The sequence below is a fragment of the Felis catus genome, chromosome B3 (genome assembly GCF_018350175.1).
Source record: "Felis catus isolate Fca126 chromosome B3, F.catus_Fca126_mat1.0, whole genome shotgun sequence".
Lineage (NCBI taxonomy): Eukaryota > Metazoa > Chordata > Mammalia > Carnivora > Felidae > Felis > Felis catus.
In genome coordinates, this window is record NC_058373.1 from 18329617 (window position 1) to 18342894 (window position 13278).

The 13278-nt window shown below is 49.8% G+C and overlaps 1 protein-coding gene across 5 annotated transcripts in view; it reads right to left on the bottom strand.

Annotated features, from left to right (window-relative positions):
* Window positions 1-7362: 7362 nt before the first annotated feature.
* The window catches only part of ADAMTS17 (ADAM metallopeptidase with thrombospondin type 1 motif 17), a 346632-nt gene continuing 340716 nt past the window's right edge, over window positions 7363-13278 (bottom strand). For 4 of the 5 annotated variants that reach the window (XM_023254981.2, XM_023254979.2, XM_023254980.2 and 1 more), the window contains 2 exons: window positions 11405-11582; window positions 7363-10273 (listed from right to left, as the gene is read on the bottom strand). In XM_023254981.2, coding sequence (XP_023110749.1) covers window positions 10104-10273; window positions 11405-11582 — 348 coding nt within the window. In that variant the 3' untranslated portion in view covers window positions 7363-10103. Of the gene's footprint in view, window positions 10274-10558; window positions 10711-11404; window positions 11583-13278 lie in introns of all 5 variants that reach the window. The other variant, XR_002742822.2, reaches the window with a different exon arrangement.

Genomic DNA, 13278 nt, shown 5'->3' on the forward strand with positions numbered 1-13278 from the left:
ACATAGCAATCCTTGGATGGAACTTCCAGAATTGCTATTTTATAGCCATCCACTGGCATATTAAAACTAACCTCAGTGGCCAGAAAGCCAGTTGCTGATGTGTATCATTAGCTGAAGGATTGTTGCACGTGCGATTGGCACACATAGAATTAAGCTTGAAGTGAGCACCCAGAGACCTCTGAAACTTCTAAAGAACAGCTAGTTTGCAAGGATCCTGGGTGAGTGGTTTGAGAGTGCATTTGTAAAGGGTACTTGGCAATCTAAAGACTCAGTGGAAACTCAGTCCCTGGAGGAGCTTGCTGTCCCTAGTGGGCCTTCAGTGAACATTTCTACATCAACAATGGGGTCAAAGTCAGAAGTGGACAATCATCTGAAACTTGGGAATGGGAAAAATGTAGAAAGTGAAAAGGAAAAGAGGAATGATGGGTAGAGGAAGGGAGAGAGGGAATAAATAAATAAAACCGAAGGAGAACATAAGCTAAAGAGGTAGAAAGCATGGAGAAGAGAACATTCTGAATGGAGAGAGAGACTTTGGAAGGAGCAGGGAGGAGCCTGTTGGAGACTGCAGGGATACTCCTTTTTCCTGAGCTTCATTTAGGCCGACCTATGTGTCTGTGCACATAATTTCTATGTGTTGGATTTTATGGAAGTGTTAGTCACTGGGTGGGTACCCGGACAGCCCTGGTAGTGTCCTGATCCACATCCGCATCACTCTGATGGAAAGGAGTTTTGTTTCGGCTTGACTAGGGTCTGTCTACCAAGGGACCCTTTGATTTACTGGGCCATTTGCATTTTTCCTACAGAAGGATTGAGTCCCCCAGACCTGAATACATAGTCTTTTCCAAGGGAAACCCTAGCATTCTCCTAAGAAATTCCAGGAGGAGGGCCACGTGGGTGGTTCAGTCGGTTACGTGTCAGACTTTGGCTCAGGTCATGATCTCACAGATCGTGGGTTCGAGCCCTGCATTGGGCTCTGTGCTGTCAGCATGGAGCCTGCTTTGGATCCCCTGTCCCTCTTTCTCTGCTCTTCCCCTGCTCGTGTTCTCTCTCTCTCTCAAAAATAAATAAACATTAAAAAGAAAAAGAAATTCCAGGAGGAAAACCTAATTTCTTGGTCATTTTTGAGAGTTATCCCCTGGAATGCTGAAGCTGCTCGGGCTCAAAAAGGGGTTGTTTTTCTGAGAAGGGCTTCAAAACCAAGGGGATGACAATGTCATAGTGCATGGGGGAGTAACAAGTGTCCCTGGTCAAGGAAACCCCACAGTGAGCACCCACGTTGCACTGGATCCTGCCAGGCATGGGGACCTGTCCTGACAACTCTATGAGCCTGATGGTTAAACTTTTATTCCAGAAACACCAGATGGTGGCGCCACGTCAAGCTTTACAAAGATCCTCACCAAACCTCAGACTCTCTGCCTCCTGAATCTGTCACTCTCCTGTTCCAAAGATAAAATGAAAAGGAGAGGAAACAGCTTCGAGATCACCACGGCAACCATCTGGAAACACCTGTCTCTGTTGGCAAAGGGTGGCTGACAAGGGGGAGAATTTGAAAAACTGCAAACATCTTGTTTTCATTGACTTACAGCTAGTTGTCCAAATATTTGTATCATTTGAGGTATATGCAAGAAAAAAAGAAGTCATTGAATTCAGAGTGCACTTCTATTATCCAGTACAAACACCTTGTGGTACAATCTGAACTTTTCTGAAAATAATCTAAACAATATACATTGTGACTAGCAAAGGGGAAACATGTTCGCTTAGTGTCTGCATGTGTTGGGCATTAGGGATCTGATGATACATGAGGGGCATGGGTGTTTTGCCCTCGTGGCACTTACTTTCTAGGTGGGAAGACAGACTATATGGTAGTGCAACAGGTCAAGGGAGTCATGATAGGTTATGGCAAGGAATGAGGAAATATGCTGAGGAATATGATGAGGAAATAAAGATGGCTGCCGTGACTAGGAAGTCACTTCAGATGGCATTCAAGGAAAGTCTGAGGAATAAATAACATTTCAGCAGAGGCATGAAGGATGTAGATAATCAGCCACGGGAAGGTCTGGGCTGGTTGAGGCAACACAAGCAATAGGACCTGCAAAGGCCCAAAGCGGGGAAGAGGGTGGGGGATGATTAGACAGAAAGGAGGCTGTGTGGCTGATGTATATGTGAGAATGACCACGTGGGAGGGAGGACAGCAGGGGCAGGATCACACAGGGCTGTGAGATGAGAAAACTCCAGAGGTGAGAAGCTATTGAAGGGTTTTAAGTGGGGAGGATGCCAGGGTTTATGTTTGGGAGATATTGCTCTGACTGGGGTGTGGAGAACATATTGGAAGGAGCCGAAAGGAGGGAGGGAGATGGTCAGGAGGCAGTGTCCTGGTGGGGCTCTGTGACGTGGTGCACAGTGGTGGCAGAGTCAGAGGGAAAGGCAGACAGATTAGAGACATAATTTGGAGGCAGAACCAATGTTATTTATGGTTGCACTGGACTGGGGATAAAAAGGGAAACTGAGGAAACAAGGATGACTTTGAAGTTTTTTTTTTCTTTTTTGCCTTTTCTTTTTCTTATCTATCATCTATCTATCATCTATCTATCTATCATCTATCTACCATCTACCTATCAATCTATCATCTATCATCTATGTATTTATGCATGTATTATGTATGTATGTATCTACTCATCCATCTAAATATGAGTTACTTAACATACAGTGTAGTTTGGGTTTTAGGAGAATTTAGTGATTCATCACTTACATAAAACACCCAGTGCTCATCCCAACAAGTGCCCTCCTAATGTTCACTGCCCATTTAGCCCACCCCCCAACCACCTCATTAGTGGATAGTGGTGCCATTGAGACGAAGAAACCTCTGGAAGGAGTTTATAAGAGGGAGGAAATTGAGAATTTAATTTCGTAAGATCTAAGCTTGAGGCATGCAGTGGGAGTTGTGCTGTGCTACACAAATCTCCCTCCAGACTCGAGGCCCTCATTCTCCCAGCTCCCTCAGTCTTGGCTGACTCACAGCAGAGTACGTCCCCAGGCCTTGCCCTTGGCAGAAGGGAGATAACTCTTTATGTTTTTTTAAATTTACTTTTTAGAGAGATAGAGCACAAGAGGGGCAGAGAGAGAGAGAGAGAGAGAGAGAGGATCTTAAGCAGGGTCCACACTCAGCATGAAGCCTGATGCGGGGCTCAATCTCAGGATCCTGAGATCATGACTTGAGCTGAAATCAAGAGTCAGATGCTTAACCGATTGAGCAACCCAGGCATCCCAGAAGGGAGCTAACTCTTAAGACTACACCTTCCCCAGGGCAGCTGGCAGCGAAATACACAGGCCCGCCCCCTTGCATTAGTGTGGGACAACTTTGAAGGGCCATTCCAGCTTCAAAACTCCCTATGGCACCAGCTGAGCTCCTGTTGTGACTGTCAGGGTTCCCTATCTCTCTGTGCCCAACCAACCTTGATGCGCTCGCACTTTGTTGTGTTCCCGAGGGCACCTCCCCGTGAACCTCCTTCCACAGATCTCCACCTCAGAGACTGGTTCCCAAACATGCAAACTAAGGCAGTTGGTGCCAGGAGCGATCCTAAGGAAGCAGGCCCTAAAATAGGATTTTGGAGTTGCATCTCCTGCCAGCTAGATCAAGGGACCTCATGCCCCTGACATCAGTACGAGTGGCATAATGTCTCAGTCATTTGAAAGACACAGGGAAACAGAAATGATAAAGTGAAGAAATTGAATGGCTATTGCTGAGTGTCCCTGATGCATTGGCAAAAATCAGTAAGAGTGCTGAGGATGATTAATTTAATCCTTAGTCAATTACATGCTGCACACGGGATCCAAGTTGACAATGCTGCTGGGGACCCAGAGTGTTATCATGGTCCCATTCTAGAGTGAAGGGGGATGAGGTTCAGATAATGAATGGAGTCCTGGTCCAGGTTTGATTCATAGTGGGCCCAGTGGTTCCTTAAGACCACCCAGTGATCATTTCCCCTGTCCCTGAATGGGCACTTGGGGTAGATGAACTTAGTCCTCGTCCTGTGGAATAAGGCACCATTATAGTGGGGAAGGCCAAGTGGAAGCCTGTGATCCTGCCTCCCTCTCTCCAGGCAAGAAAGTGAGTCAATAGCAATATTGCAAAGTAGCAATATTGCAATGGTGTATTTCAGCATCATGCTTAAAGACCGAAAGAATGCAGGGGGAGATTATTCCACCATGTCCCCATAAAAGTCATCAGTCTGGCCCCTGCGAAATTTAGATTTGGTCCTGTCACATGACAGTCTTAACCAGGAATTAGTCACCAATGAGTATGCTGTGCCAGATGTGGTATCCTTTCCAGAGCAGATTAACAAGCTTCAAGATACAAGGTATACAACTTTTAAGCTAGGAAATGCATCCTTTTCCAGTTCTATCAGAAAGGAAGGCCAGAGTAGGTCATGTTCGTGTGTGACAGACAACAGTAGCCATCATGTACTGTCTTCTCCAGGGCTACCTTAACACTCTGTTATAACATAGCCCCGGAGGGCCTGGACTATACAGGCCCTTCACAGAATCCACAGTGATCCACTGTATCCACGATGTCATGTTAATCAGAGCAGAGACATGTAAATTGGAGGCCTTCATAAAGACACTTGTGCTCTAGCAGGTGGGAGATTAGCACTGTGAATATTCAAGGACACACCGGATCAGTGAAGTTTTTAGGAGTCCAGAGGTCTGGAGCATGTTAGCATGTCCTCAGCAGAGGGAAGGGCCCTTGACTGCATTTGCTTCCCCTACCATTAGGAATGAATTGCAGCAAGTGGCAAGCATCTTTGGCTTCTGGAGGCAATTCTGGGAGAATTACTCCCAGGCAGTAGGGCTGGGTCTAATGGAACAGGCCACTTGTGCCATGCTGGACTTTAGAACTGCTACGGACAGTAGTTTCTATGGGCCTCCCCTTCCCTTCCTTTTTAAACAGAGAGTATCTACATCGGCTCTCCTGTGCCCATCCCACTCTTTTCTCTTGGGTGTTGGAGGTTGGGAGGAGATAATGTCCCTTCTGAGTTTCATGGTCTTTACATTGAGAGAAATAGTGCTCAAGAAGCTGCCTACCTGTACCTGCACCTGACTTGGTGAAATCCAGGACCTTGAGCCTGAACATGACGTTGAAATGGGATGGAACACTGGGGGGAAGGTGAGCATATTCTGCATGTGGGAGTATATGGCTCTTCCCCCAAATGGCTGCACAAATTCTCATGTCAGTTGCTCTTCCAGGGTCTTGCCGTTGCCCCCAGCAAGACATAGAATCTTTGAACTTAGGTGAGCCTTTGTGACTTCCTCAACTATTAGAGGATGGTGGACGTGATGCTGTTAAATTTTGAGTAGTTACATGAGGTCAGGAGAGTCATGGTCTCTCTCAGAGTGTTTGCCACTGAAACCCTGCCATTGTGCCTCAGGGCTGCCAAGCAGCCCCTTAGAGAGGTCACTTGTAGGTGTTCTGGCTAACAGTCCTGGCTGAGGTTCTTAGAGCCAGCATTGGTTGTCAGATATGCAAGCATGGGAGCCTTCTGATAACCCCAGCCTCTCCTCCTTTGAACCACCCCAGCTAAAGCCACATGGAGGGAGCCAGAGGTAAGCTATCCCCACCAAGTCTCAGATTTGGCACACCTCTGAAAGGCCATCCCAGTATCAGAGCTTCCTGTGGGCTTGCCTGTGCACATGGAGAGGTCGTGTATATATATGGAGGTCAAGGGAGAGGTCAGGGCCAAAGATGTTCATTTGGGAGATACCAGAATGTGCATGGTTGTCAAAGTCTCAGGTCTGGGTGACATAGCCTAGGGATAAAGTATATAGAGAGATGGGGGTTAGGGCTGAGCCCTGGGGCATTCCATCACATAGAGTTGGCAGGAAAGATCTAGGAAGGAGTTGGAGGAGGAGAAAAGTCAGGACACAGTGGGTCCATAGGGAGAAGAGGATGACCCAAAGGAGAGGGCTGCTGAGGACAGGTGTGAAAACGTCTGTGCAATGGGATACCTGAAGGTCAGGTGACCTGAGAATAGTGTTAATGCAGCACAGGGGGCAGTGCCAGTGGTCTGGAGAGTTCATGGAAATTCCAACCCTAACCCTTCTAGCCCGTGTCCAGAGGTCAATCAACGGACCCACAAAGGAGGTCCTGACCTTTCCCTCCTTGGAGTTCCTGCAGCTCTAGCTCATTCTCTGTTGTTCTGAACTCCAGGCTTGTCGGCTCAATGGGGCTGTGGGCTTCTGAGCTGGTCTTTTGTTCTTTTGTGTTCTCATCAGTTCCAGGGAGTGCTTGGTTCCTACTAGAAACCTACTCAACACTTGCTGATTGAGCGCTTGTCAATTTCACCCAAGAAATTGAAATGGCTGAGGACCACCCCAGAGTCTAAGCGGCTTACGGAGAAATCACAAACCATCAGGGCTGTTAGAAGTTCTAGAGAGATCAGAACTCAGAGAAAGGAGGAGAAGATACTAACAGGTGCCTGAGGTAGATGGCTGATCATTAATGAGAATTAAGACAAGCAACAGCTTTTCTGGCAACTGGGGGGCCGTGGACAGTTTGTCATCTGTTAAACAGTCTTTATTTCACGAGATTTCTGGGGGCTGCTCCAATGTTAAAAGGAAGTGCTGTCTGTCGAATGGAGTTCCAAGTTCTTGGCTGGGGAGCTCTTTCTCCTTGATGCCAGGAGGAGATGAGACCCTGTGTAAATTTTGAGTAGTTACATGAGGTCATGTAACTACTCCCATGAGAAGGAGAGGTGACATCCCTGCTCCCGGTCAGGCCAAGACAGGGTCCCAATAACTGCAGCAATCTCAGTTATGGTGGTGTAGTACCCTTGCTGTGTCCTCAGTCTGGGACGATGGTGGGGCCAGAACCCCTGCTCACACCTGCACGAATTGGGGAGCTGTATGGACCATCAGCAGGGTTGGGGACAGGGGTGCTAAAGACAGACAAGCAGGGTTGCAGGGAGCAGGTGCCTATTCTGACACGACCAGGGCTGGAGCTCTGAGGGGTCCCCTGCAGCAGGGGTCACTGCACCCCCATGGTGCACGGGCATCTCCGTGAGCGAGGTGGCTGCTGTTCTGCATCAGACACAGACTGACAGCACAGCTGCCAGACCCTCATGTCCCCACCCGCGGTTTTGCAACCACACAGGGGTGAGGCCTGGGACGGAATGATTTGTTAGTGCTCACGCAGGGAGACACAGCCACCCGCCAGAACTGCATTTACCAGCGACCTCTGACCCTGTCCACAGCTGTGGTCGGGACGCTGTTCCAGGCAAGCCATGTGACCACTTGCAGAAGGACAGGCCTCCCTCTGTCAGCCCTGGAGGACTGGTTTTTGTCTCGTACTCCACAGACAGCTTAAAATTGTTATGGAAAAACATTTTATTAACATGTTCAACTCACTTCCAATGAAATGATTAATTTTTCATTTACAGTGGTGTCCAATGTTTGTCTTCTGTTCTTTTTTTTTCTTTCAAAACCAGCACCAAAAAGTAAAACAAAAATACCATGGGTACAGTACGTAATGTAAGTTAACTAATGGAAAATATATACATTTGACTCTGAAATGGAGAAAAGAGAACAAAGCAATGAGATTATTGCTGCTGAGGATCTTTCCCTGTGTTCTGATAATGTCAAGCCATGGTCAAGTGAGAGGGCTTCATTTGCACCCACAAAAGTAGCACCATAAGGTCGTAAGACTCTGTCGTTAGTAACGCGTTTGTGCAATCAAAAAGGTACAGTACTTGAGTGACAGTACAGGGTATTGTAAATAAAGAAACGTCACTGTTGTGATCACAGGGTTTCAATGTCTTCTGTACAAAGTGGAACAAGAGTGCCATCATGGCTTCGCCGAAATCAATCATTGCTTGTGCCATGAACAGAAGGCGGGCTGGTGAATTTCAGAGCAAGTGCCAGCATGAGCTAAAGGAGGTCAGAGAGACATGGACTCTGGGGGAACCAGTGGGTGTTCGATAATAACCAAATCAATTATTTGCATTTTGAGAGGGTGGGGCCCTTGCCAGATGCATCCAGTTGATATAGTCAAGGTAGCCAGTCGGGGGGAATATTCAGAGGCATCGGAGAAAGTGCTAGCCTAGGGGCACGTACATGCCCAGCTTGGGTGGGCCCCGTGGGTTACTTAGCTGGCCGCCCTGGCTCAGCTCCTCAGCCCCCGAGGCTGCTATCTTTCTGACACTACATGGTGAAGCACAGCCCATTTTGGAACCCTAACTCCCCAAGAATTTGAGAGTGTTGCAGAAATGGGGTTTGGGGGAGTCTGTCAGTGGCCAAGCCCGAGCTGGGGAGGACAGCGTTTTGCATAGGCTGTGCTGCAACACTGACGGGGTTTACACTGCAGGGTGGATCACGCTATCCTGGCACTCTCTCAATCAGAGCACCCAAGCAAGCTTCTCAAATACTTCTCGTTGATTCAAGAGGAACCGCACAAATCTCTTGTCATCCCTACCACGTCTCTATCTCTGGAATATTAGAAATCATAAATTGAAACAGCCTGTAAGACGGGGTTGAGAAGGCAGGAGATTTTCTTTTTGTTTTCTTTCTGATTTAAGCTAATGGACCCTAAAGTTGTGACATCATCAAAAACCAAAGCAGATACATAAACACAGCACCAATAAATCAGGAAGAACTTGGAGATGATCCCTGGGACATTGGCATAAGTGAGATTCCCCCGTCTGCAATAAGGGAGAAGGTGGGCTTGTCATGGTAAAGTCCTTGAACATAAGCACCCATCAAACACCCACCAAGCTGGTGAGCAAAACAGGTCTCCTGGCACCTAGGGTCTTTCTCTCCCAGCTCCCAAAGCGGGCAGGGTCCTACCATCTTCTGTGTTCTTGTCATTTCCTCAGACTTCTAGACAGGGCACAGCTCTGTTTTGATAGGTTGTGGGAGGGAAAGACCTTCTTCGTGCTTTTCTGAGGGTCATCTTTGTCTTACTAAGAGGATGGGTCAATACCGACAGCATGACAATAATGGGTCCCCCAAGGTCTGGGCTGTGGGAAGGCTCGGTGCTTGTGCAGTGATCCCGGCCCCCCAGGCCGAGGGGCTTCTGGAGGAAACCAGTCCCATGCCAGGGTGAAGGAGGCAGAGCTTTTAAAAAGAATCAACTTCAGATAGATGGCCAAGGTCAATGGGAAGCCATGTCTAAGGTGCAAAGCTTTATGAAGTACTGACAAGAGTGGAGGCCCCCAGAATGCAGAGGGGCCACACACCCCTGACAAAGCTGTCCTGAGCTCACCTTTATGCCAGGGAACAGTCCCTTCACCCAAATGAACAGATGTCCCATTTCATAGCACCTCAAAGAAAGACTTTTCTGTTTCCCTATGTGGTAGACAGTAGAGTATACAAATTAGATGCCTGCCCAAACCCAAACACTTCCAGAATATTCTCCCCAACACAGGTTTTTACGCAAAACTATGCGGCCCTGGTGTCTTTGGCTGATACAGATTCAGACTGTCAGGGACAAGACTTCCAAGAGAAGGCCTAGGATCTAGAGAACACGTTTTCAGAGATGAGCTGAGAGGCTAAGTGTTGACCCTGGCCCTCTTGGGGGGAGCCATTGGCAGAGGCTCACTGACATCTGTCCTTCCTTCCGGGGTGTCGCCGGCTTTCAGAATAAAGCCTGTTTGAACGTGGAATGTCTCACTGGGGGGATAGTCCCCCTGCCCCCGGCACATCAAGCACCGGGAATTCAAACGTCAAAAGAAAGCTGGACAGAAGCGCTCAGTGACGTCTCTTTCTTTTGACAATTGTCTGTCAGAGGTGTTCCCTTTGAGGTACACAGAACCTTAGAAATTACAATAATTTTGTGACTCATGCCTATTTTTTTCCTTACCGGAGAAAGCCATCCAGTGGCCATTAACAATATATTAAGTACAAAAGCACTAACAGCAAACGTCAAGTCCACGCTCAAGTTCTATGCGATTGGATTCTCGGGACAGCCTGGTGGGGGGAGCGGCGCTGTGCTCTGGGGGAGGGGGGTCCCGGCCGCAGGACTGGTGCGCTCTTGGGTGGGGAGGCTTTCAACTAGCCATGTCGTCAGGATTCAGGCCTCGCGCTGGCGCGTCGAGGGACCCTTGGGCCACGTGTCATGAGCTTGGTGGCGGTGGCAGCGGCTGGCGCATCTTGTTCGCATAGAAGTCCCTGCACGTCTGGCAGCAGCGCTGGTACCACCGCATGTCCTGACAGAGGTTCTTTTCTCGGATGACCCGGCAGTACACTGTCCACTGGTCCCGCGTACATTTGTAGGTCAGAGCGGCTACAGGGACGGTGGAAACAGAAAGCCCAGGGGTTACGGATGGCCCAGGGACATCAGGATGCCTGCGCAGGGGCGGCCTGTGGTCTGACACACTCCGGAGCTGCCCTCACCGACAAGCACACTGGAGCCTTGCGTGAATGGAGGGAATACACCCCCTGCTGGGGCCACGGGACGCCGCTGTTTTCGACAGGGGACACGCTCCTGTGTCTAACCCGACCCCTTGGCAGAGCATGGGTCTGCCTGCGGCTTCCTCAGGGCCAGGGCACTGTGCACCCTGTTTCTCACCTAAGTGGCACTTGCTGTTATTTTTTTGGAGAAGGACACCATCGTTGCTGGCATTCATAAAACAGAACGGCACGGGGCGGTGGACATCAAAGGGCCACCAAAGCATAAGCTCGTAGCCTAAGCAAGTGGCCCGAATCTCCTTCAGGATCATCCTGCAGAGAGAATGTCCTGCCTGAGGGAGGTCTCTGGAGCATACCAAGGGGGGGTGTGTGCATGCAAAAGCCCGGGGTGCCCCTCTGCAAGTTCAAAGACCCTCCAGTGAAGCAACTTAGAAACCCTCTTCATTCTGGCTGTGTTCCAGCGTTAGGGAAAGAGGCTCTGGGTAGGAAAATATTCCTCAGGGATTTCTATTTGGAAAAGCGGACACCGTCAAAAGGAATCACCAGATTAGTGTTAAATGCTCCTCTTCTCCCTCCTGTGCCACTGAATTAAATACTCCACCCTATCAACACCTCTGTTTTCTTCTCAAGCGTTAGCTTGGGGAGCATCCCATGCGAACGTCACCGAGGCTTCGTGAATGTCGCCCCAGCTCCTTCACTTCTGGAAGAATGCACCTCCCTTTGCCCTCCTCGTGCACAGGAGCCCAAAAACATTAGCTGAAGACCACCCTCCCGTGTTCCTCATTGTTGGCAGAGGGACTAAGCGGGACGCTTGAGCCGTTGTTGTGTTTGAGGTTGCCGCTAGCAGACGTCTTTTTCATGACAAGGAACGAAATTCCACCTCTGAAACCTCTAACCTTCTACAGAGCTGACAAAAGACCTCTTCAGGGCTCAGCTAGGGCCCAAAGGGGGCTTTCTGGCTTACAGAACTCCCACCTCCCCACCCCAGAAACCGGGGGCTACTCACCGAGGCGAGGGGAGGTGATGGTGTTCACGTTGATCTTGTCATTGCAGACCTCCTGGTGGCACTGTCTGTAGGCTGCTGGCTTCGAGAGGGCGGGGCACTCGTTGCCATGGCGGCCGGTGACCTTGTGCATGCACTGTACTACGCGGGACTGGAGGCCCTTCCCACAGGTTGAGGAGCACTGCCAGACACAGGGACAGCCTGAGCTGGGGGCCTAACCTACGCCCAGGAGTCCTTGACAATGGCTTTGCAATGCGGCTGCCCCTCGGTGTCATTCCCAGGGGCTTGAAATAATGCGGGACAAGGGGCTTCACTGCATCCCAGGTGTCTGACAGAAACCTGCTTCAAGATGTTACGGACTGAATGTCTTTTGTCTCCCCAAATCCCTAACTCCCAATGGGATCGTATTTGAAGGTGGGGCTTTTGGGAGGTAGTTAGGTTTAGATGAGGGTATGAGGGCAGAGCCTCTACTATGAGAACTGTGTCTTTATAAAGAGGAAGAGAGACCAGAGTCTGTCTTTCCACCGTGTGAGGACACGGCCAGGACATGGGCCCTCACCAAGAAACAAATCTGCTAGCACCTTGACCTTAGACTTCTCAGCCTCCAGAATCATAAGAACTAAATGTCTGTGGTTTAAGACCCCTAGTCTATGGAGTTTCACCCCAGCAGCCCAAGCTAAGATGCGAGACAGTTGCTAGAACATTAATGTATGAGGCCTGCATTTCACTTCCCACCCTCTCTACCCCCATTCCCAGCAGAGAGCTGGGCTTTTGAAATCCTTGAGACAGTGGACAGGGTGGCCTGATGGCACCCAGGAGGCACTGGGCCTGATGACCAAGTGGGTCTTCCCCAGTGCTTTGTGCTGTGGGAGGCTCTGGGGTCTTTGCCTGGTCTTGGTTGTGGAGGGGAGCTCAGGCATTAGCAGGGTCAAATTTCCCGCAAGCCTGGAGGGTCAGGGCTCAGAATCAAGGTGGAGAAAACGAAGTGCAACCTTTTTTTCGCATCACAGAGTCACGGAATCTCATACTGTTTGTGGCTGACAGCTTTAACTCAGACACCAAATCCCGGGCTGCTGGTAGACCTGGGTTTGCTAAAACCCGCCTGGCGTAGCTCAGCAGACATCCCAGGTTCCCAGTGAGCGGACTCAGTAGGACTTTCCCAAGTCCTGTCTCTCTTTGCATCCCTTTAAAGTGCTCCACAGGGAGACTGTCAGCAACTCAGCTCCGCCACCCTGATCCTGCTCTCCGAACTCCTGGGCACTTGCACGCTCTCCCAGGAGCCCTTGGAACTGTCTCTCCAATAAGCTGGTCGCTTCCAGCCAGAGAGCCAGGTTCCTATGCACTTTCTCCCCATCTGGTGTCCCCTAGCGCCCACGCAACCCGTGATTTATGGGGTTCTGAGAGCACTCTGCAAAACTTTAATAAAGCAAAGGCCTCAGGTGCAATAGCCCAGCTGGAGTTAATACCGGCACCTCGGGGTGGAGAAAGGAGAGCGGGGCCTGCCCTCCGAATGCCACATGCGGTGACGACGCCAGGTGCCGTCCGGAGAGTGTGCCTCTCTGTCTCCTCTCCTTTGGGCCTGACCTTGGCCTGTGCTGGAGGGAGGACCTTCCCTCCAGGGTTCTGCGAGGAGTCACCAGGCACAGGTTTGATGGGAGACTGCTGGTACCACTTGTGACCACGTGGGCACTGTCTACTCCGCAAAGAGCTTTTGTGTGCCAGGTGAATTCCTCTGCAGAATCCTGTGGGGTTTTTGTTTTCGTTTTCACTTTAGAAGGATAAAGAGGCTCAGAGGGAATGGTGCTCTGAAGGGGTCTTTGCAAATCACAAAGGAGGTGGGAAAACCACAAGTGACACCCCCTGTGGGCTCTGGCATG